The 8,205-nt window shown below is 30.0% G+C and overlaps 1 protein-coding gene across 1 annotated transcript; it reads right to left on the reverse strand.

Annotated features, from left to right (window-relative positions):
- Window positions 1-1,873: 1,873 nt before the first annotated feature.
- Window positions 1,874-4,407, reverse strand: LOC108482734 (DEAD-box ATP-dependent RNA helicase 38-like). Its single transcript, XM_017785857.2, has 8 exons — window positions 4,150-4,407; window positions 3,777-4,070; window positions 3,445-3,672; window positions 3,105-3,170; window positions 2,625-3,029; window positions 2,432-2,543; window positions 2,260-2,345; window positions 1,874-2,170 (listed from the first exon to the last, which is right to left on the reverse strand). Exons 1-8 carry the CDS (start codon window positions 4,312-4,314, stop codon window positions 2,108-2,110), a joined length of 1,419 nt encoding a protein of 472 aa, XP_017641346.1. The 5' UTR covers window positions 4,315-4,407; the 3' UTR covers window positions 1,874-2,107.
- Between the last annotated feature and the right edge of the window lie 3,798 nt (window positions 4,408-8,205).

Here is an 8,205-nt window from a genome sequence, read left to right on the forward strand (position 1 = left end):
GTGCATATTAAATTTAAAAATAATGTGAGTGATGCAATAATAATTAACAATATGATAAGTAGTCCAATATTATTTTAAAATATAAAATATGTAATTAAACTTGAGAAATAAAAAAGATGGGAAAACAAGGAGGGGTTGATGTTGCAATATTCCCATCCCTTTTGTTGGATGACTTAGTGCATTTGTTGGCCGGCACCTCACACATCAAAAAAATAATTTTTTTAATAAGATAAAAGGGTGTTGACAATTCGTGTGCTAGCACCCTAATTTTTTTTGAAAAAAATATATAGGTGTCGACCATCTAGTGTCCAAAATAGAGGTGTGCATGGGCCAGGCTACTCGGCCCAACCTGAAGGCCAGCCCAAAAAATGGGAGGATTCGAGTAAAAATATAGGCCCGAAATATGAGTTTGGACAAAAAGACGAGGCCCGTTTAGAAAACGAGCCGTGCTCGAGCAAAACTTTTTTTTCCCGGGCTCGACCCGAATTATATACTAAATATATAAAATTTTTTATTTTTTTATCATATTTACATTTTATTTTCAATTTTAATATAATCACTTTTTATTATATTTTCAATTTGTGTATTATTTTAAGAATTATTTTAGTATCATTTTTATTTGTTTCTTGTTTTAATATTTGTTTTAAATGTATTTGATTTATTATATTTTAAATTTTTATTTAATGAAATAAGCTAAAAAAATTAATATGGGCCGGGCCGGGCCCAGGCTTAAAAATTTTATTTTGGGCCTGGCTTTGACAAATTTTTAGGCCCATGTTTCGGGCCGGGCCCTAGAAAACAGGCCTAAAATTTTGTTTGGGTCCGGTCCGGCCCAGCCCATGCATACCTTTAGTCCAAAACCCCCCAAAAATTATTTTTTAAATAGAAAAAATAGTCGTGCCGGCCATCTAGTTCCCATAACTCAATTTTACTGTTGATTTAAAGTCATTTAAATAAATGTTTTTGAACCAAAGTCATATTTATAAATATTAATTTTTTTGTGTGAGATGGGTAAAATAGCATAAAGAATCTCATAAGCCGTGATATTTGTTGAAAAGTGAAAGGTGATAATCTGCTAAGGCAAGCTATTTCACCTAATCTCTAGGTCCCTCCCCAACCATAAACCTCAAATAGGTTTGATGGCAATAATTAATCACCTCACTTTGTCCAATGAAATTATTCATGTGATCGGCATCAATTGTAGAAAACAAATGAAATTTAGAGTTTGGAGATTAATTTTTAATTTTTAATAAAACTTTTAAAGTATCAAAATGATTTTAAAATTATAGCTCAAAGGACTAAATTAGTTACTAACTCTTGAAAGTTAACAATCAAGTCATAAATGTAACAATTTGATAATATTAGTGACTATTATGTAATTTTAAAAATCAGGTGACTAAAATATAATTTTAAATAAAATTTAGAGATAATTGATGCAGTTTACATTTCATTTTAATAGTTAAATGATTTAACTTGTAAATATTAAAATTAATAAATTAAATTAGAATTTTATTTAATGAAATAAAAACTTGGAAAAATTACATATATCATAAAAAACAAAATTAAATTTATTTTTATAAAATAACAATTTTATTTAATTTTTAATATTATATGAATTAAATGATTATTAAATATATAAATATAAATTGTTTTAAAAATTAAATTAAAATTGAATAGAAAATTTAAATTTAGTGAAAAAATTCAATATTGAATATAAATATGAATCAAACTACAGTAACACATATTAACCTCTAATAATTTACAAAAATCATAGGAATTTCACTCCCTAATATTAATATTAAGGTTGAGTGGGTAAATTGCTTTTTAAACATAACAACTAAAATCAAAATAGATTAAAATAACTACATTGCCCTTATTTATACTTGATGGCTCTCAAAAGAGCTGATTTTTTTTATATATAGATATAGATGACATGATAGTGCTAATAATAAATTCCCAAAATTCCCCCCAAGAAAAACCTTAATATCATAACATAGTATAAAATTTCAAAATCTCCAAAATTATAGGAAGAAGAAATAACGAATCTAACAGAAGCTTGGATTCACAATAAAATGGTTCTGGTTCTTTTCAACATTTCAAGCTTTGGTTATAATAAACCAGCTGACCTCATTGCAGCTTTAAAGCCTTCCTCATTTCTCCAGTCAGGAACCTGGATCCATAATAACGTGCGAGATGGATATGAAAGAAAAGAAGAAGAATATAGACATGCACACACCATAGACATATGGGAGGGCTTACCTTTGCGATTTTCATGTCGAAATGAGTTTCGATTTTTGACATTATCATTTCGTCCATATCACCGCATAACAAATTGAACACAGCTCCTGTTAACAATAACACACAAAAGTCGAGAATGAAATCAATGTATTTAGCTAATCACATTTTCATTTCAAGAACATAGTAAACTTACCTTTGCGACCAAATCTTCCGGCTCTACCAATTCTATGCAGATAAACCTCACAATCAGGTTCCGTAGAATGGCCATATTTCACGGGAAGGTTATAATTGATGATCAAATTGACCTGTAGATATATACAATATGTAAGCAGGATGTTATGTTGCACGGCAACTATGGGAAAGATAAAAGGGAATGATATTTATACCTGTTGTTGGTCAAAACCCCGGGCAAGAAGATCGGTTGAAATGAGAACTTGAGTCAACCCATCTTTAAACTCTTTGACTATCTTGTCTCGATCTTCTTGCTTGAGAGCACCTTGAATTGTAGTAACATCGTAACCAAGGTCGACAAGGCTCTTGTGCAACATGATTGCACTATTCCTCGTCTGGACAAATATTATCGTCTGCCCTATACGCTCTCCGAATTCCAAAATTTGGTCCTTGATTACCATAACCTTAGCAAGTTCATCTGGACAATCCACTTTATACTGGATCACCGATTCCAATGATAGTTCTTCCTTCTTGACAAACAACTCGTTGTGATTTCCTTTAGCTATCTTTGCAGCAAACTTCTTAACAGATTCATTGAATGTGGCAGAAAACAGGAGAACCTAAAACCAACCCTTATTAACCATTCTAAGTTAGAAAAAGATTATGCATTCCAGACTAATTTTTGAAATAAAAACCTGACAGTGAGAAGTGGCACGTCCAATATGCTCCATCATGTAAGAAGATTTATCTTTAAATCCTTCCTGCAACAAACGAAAAGTGAACACTAAGTTCATATGATTGAACAACATAATTAAAACAGTGTCGCCCATTCTTCCAAAATCAATAAGGCAGGAGGAGGCAATTTAATTAAAGATGCGATGCTTTTGGAATCCTTAATATAAGTGAGGGAAAATCAATACTACCATACTTGTCGCAAGTCATTCATAAACCAAGTAAAACTCGCATACGGAGAAATCTAAATTGCAAATGCCAAAAAAACCACAAGCAAAAATAAACCATTAACACATAGGTTACCTTAGCAAGCATGTGATCAGCCTCATCAAACACAAGCATCATGAGGTAACTCAAACCCAATGTCTTCTCACTCATCAGTCTCATAATAGTGCCCGGAGTACCAATAACTACTTGCGCTGTAATAGGCGATCCTTTCTTATTGCGACTTTTATTAGTAAAATCCCCTCCAATAGCACATTCAAAAGTTATCCCAGTATACTTCCCCATCTTCCTCAGCACTTCCGAATTCTGCAGAAAAGAGAGCCCCGAGTCCACGATCATAACCAAGATCCAAATATCATCAAAAATTCAAATTCACCAAAAAACTAAAAAAAAAATCACAGAAATTGAACCTGAATAGCCAATTCTCTAGTGGGACAACAACACAAGGCTTGAGGAGCTTTTAATTTCGGATCGACACGAGATAGCATTCCCAGCGTAAAGCAAGCAGTTTTTCCAGAACCGTTATGAGCTTGAGCGATTAAATCCAAATAAGGGGGATCCAAAATCAATGGCAAACTAATAGCCTGTATTTTACTAGGCTTTTGGTAATTCATCTCAACATACAAACCCTTCAACAGTTGTGGCGACAAATTCAACTCCTCAAAAGTAAATGCCGACCTGTACGGCGTATCTCCTGATGTAATCTGAAAAGTCCAAACAAAAATGTTACTCAAAATCTTAAATCACTCTATCAAAATAAACTTTAGATTCAGGAAGGTATACGATTTTGATGTTGGAGTCTTCATCAAGGAGCTTATTGCTATCGTCGATTGTTAAGTTCTGAATGTCGATTTCGGATACAACTTTTTCTTCCGATGTTGAGGAAGTGCTCGCCGGAGCATAGTCCTTTTCCTTAGAAATAACCGAGTCTGCAGCAGTTTCAGCCATGTAGGTAGTAAACAAAGGTGGATACCTTCTTCGTCCGAGATAGATATAACCAACAGGGAAAAAGGTGAGTTTAATATTTAAGTCCGACTCGAATTCCTCTGTATTTAAATAAATTTAAATAAATTAAAAATGTATTCTTTTTTTATAAAATACTTACGAGATAATTTTACGAGTCCCACTCGAATTAGACTGTATTTAAAAGCATAATTATCCTTTAAAAAAACATAGTTACTTATTTGGTGTTTTAATTTTACAAAAAAAATTATTCTAACTTTTCGTCTCTTTTAACTATTGAATTTGCATTATTTATTAAATCACTTAAAATAAATAAAAAATATGTCACCAATTAATTAAAATTTTTTATTTTTAAATTTTATAAAAAATTTATTTGGAAAAAGTAAAAATTATTTAAAACAACTATAACTAATTCATATTTTTAATTTTTAAAATTAACTAATTGTTGATATCACATATAAATGAACTGTCACGTAGATGGCAAGTTAATTAATGTTAGCTTTTCCATCCATTTTTTTTTGGTGATTTGATAAATAATGTAAATTCAAAGGTTAAAAGAGTCAAAAAAATTAAATGAATGGTTAAAATAATTTTGTGCAAAGTTAGATAGCCAAATAAGGTGCTTTTAGGCTACTTTCATTTTAGATACTCAAAAAAAAAAACTTATTACAATTTCATCACCTAATTTTTAATATGCTTTCATTTTAATCACTCGATCATTAAATCTTTAATGGAGGTTAACTTTACGTATCAAATCATGTCGACATCATGTTTGCACTTTCACTTTTACAAGTTTTGGTTTAAATAAAAAAATAAAGATTAAAGTTAAAAAGCAATAGAAACTAAAACAATGTATTAAAATTGTGACACCCCACACCCGACTTGATCTCTGGATTTAGATGCGTGACATCACATTATGTTGCAGAAACAACTTAACTAACTCCAATATCGTTTTACATTATAAAATAATATTTAAACATAATAAAATTTCCATACTTTTAAAGATATTAAAATGAATGCTAATTAATCACATTCTATGCATTTAAAGGATTAACAGAATTGAATACAGAGTTACGACTCGAATCCAAACCCAATTCATGTAACAATCCATTTTTCAGTGATTTCGAAAACAGTGATCTCGGAACCACAATTTCAACGAGTGAGTCTGTGAATGTTACTGTTTAATATTTTCTAAATACCTAAGGGAAATGAACCCTATGATGGATTCTGTCGTTTGATTTCTATTTTACGCAATAAATATTTAGATCTTGTTCTCAGTTATCTATGTTTAATTATTGGTTTAATATTTATAGACTATTGATCCATATTTGATGTGGTTAAGTCAGAGGAGGAATAACCCTATTTAAGTGTAGATTTAGTGTAATTGAGTGGAGTTGCATGCAATCATAGGAATAAGACGACATAAATCAACCGGATTAAAGTCAAATTTAATAGGGGAATCCATAGATCGAGTTAATGTGAAAATAGAGGTTTTGATTAGAAAGAAATTTCAATCAATCAACCTAGAGTCAATTGCTCTTACTCTTAAAGTGGGATATTAGCACAATTTAGAGAGATATTAAGAAATTTTGATGTTCTTACTAACATTTGGATTAGCAGTTACACTTCTCACAACTGAAGTAATTTAACAAAATAAACAAAAACTAGAATTAAGAGCAGTAAGAGAATAATGAAAATAACCCAATAAGTTTATAAAATTTCATTTCTTTTATCTAGTATGAATGCTCCCTTCTTTGCTGCATCCTTATCCTCGAGGACGTACAAAAATTCTCATGTTGAGTCCTTTAGAATACTGTTGCTCCATTGGGTAATGACTTGAGTAACAGATCGATTACCACGTTTGACCATTCTTCTGCTAAGTATACCTTCATCATTGATTATAGGTAGCTGAGATTGTACAGGCCTTTGTCCAACATGCTTCTTCAATTGAGATACATGAAATACTGAATGCATCTTAGCTCCCTCAAGAAGGGTGAACTTATAAGTCATTGACCTCACTCGCTCAAGCATCTCATATGGACCAAAGAATCGAGCAAAGAGCTTGAGATTAACTCTGTTTACAACAGATTTTTGTCTCTATGGCGGGAGCTTAAGATAAACTGAGTTACCTACTTCGAATTGCCTACCAGACATTTTATTATCTGCTTGTTGCTTCATATGGTTAGCTGCTCGATGAAGGTAATACTTCATTAATTTTATGGCTGCCTCTCTAGCCAACAAACTCTTATCAACGGTAGCAGCTTGTGAATCACCAGGTAAGGCATGTGCATCGAAGCTGGTTGTCATTAAAGAATAGGCTATTTTACCATCTAGTGTCCAAAACCCCCAAAAATTATTTTTTAAATAAAAAAAATAGTCGTGTCGGCCATCTAGTTCCCATAACTCAATTTTACTTTTCATTTAAAGTCATTTAAATAAATGTTTTTGAACCAAAGTCATATTTATAAATATTAATTTTTTTGTGTGAGATGGGTAAAATAGCATAAAGAATCTCATAAGCTGTGATATTTGTTGAAGAGTGAAAGGTGATAATCTGCTAAGGCAAGCTATTTCACCTAATCTCTAGGTCCCTCCCCAACCATAAACCTCAAATAGGTTTGATGGCAATAATTAATCACCTCACTTTGTCCAATGAAATTATTCATGTGATCGGCATCAACTGTAGAAAATAAATGAAATTTAGAGTTTGGAGATTAATTTTAATTTTAATAAAACTTTTAAAGTATCAAAATGATTTTAAAATTATAGCTCAAAGGACTAAATTAGTTACTAATTCTTTGAAAGTTAACAATCAAGTCATAAATGTAACAATTTGATAATATTAGTGGCTATTATGTAATTTTTAAAAATCAGGTGACTAAAATGTAATTTTAAACAAAATTTAGAGATAATTGATGCAGTTTACATTTCATTTTAATAGTTAAATGATTTAACTTGTAAATATTAAAATTAATAAATTAAATTAGAATTTTATTTAATGAAATAAAAACTTGGAAAAATTACATATATCATAAAACAACAAAATTAAATTTATTTTTATAAAATAACAATTTTATTTAATTTTTAATATTATGTGAATTAAATTATTATTAAATATATAAATATAAATTGTTTTAAAAATTAAATTAAAATTGAATAGGAAATTTAAATTTAGTGAAAAATTCAATATTGAATATAAATATTAATCAAACTACAGTAACACATATTAACCTCTAATAATTATAAAAATCATAGGCTGCTTTCGTTTTAGATACTAAAAAAAAAAAAACTTATTACAATTTCATCACCTAATTTTTAAGGTGCTTTCATTTTAATCACTCGAGCATTAAATCTTTAATGGAGTTTGACTTTACCTATCAAATCATGTTGACATTATGTTTGCGCTTTCATTTTTACAAGTTTTGGTTTAAATAAAAAAATAAAGATTAAAGTTAAAAAGCAATAGAAACTAAAACAATGTATTAAAATTGTGACACCCTACACCCGATTCGATCTCTGGATTTAGATGTGTGACATCACATTATGTTGCCGAAACAACTTAAGTAACTCCAATGTTGTTTTGCATAATAAAATAATATTTAAACATAATAAAATTTATAATAAAATAATATTTAAATATAATAAAATTTCCATACTTTTAAAGATATTAAAATGAATGCTAATTAATCACATTCTATGCATTTAGGGGATTAACAGAATTGAATACAGAGTTACGACTCGAATCCAAACCCAATTCGTGTAACAATCTATTTTTCAGTGATTTCGAAAACAGTGATCTCGGAACCACAATTTCAACGAGTAAGTCTGTGAATGTTACTGTTTAATATTTTCTAAATACCTAAGGGAAATGAACCC

This window comes from Gossypium arboreum, chromosome 7 (genome assembly GCF_025698485.1).
Source record: "Gossypium arboreum isolate Shixiya-1 chromosome 7, ASM2569848v2, whole genome shotgun sequence".
In the NCBI taxonomy this organism is placed as follows: Eukaryota; Viridiplantae; Streptophyta; class Magnoliopsida; order Malvales; family Malvaceae; genus Gossypium; species Gossypium arboreum.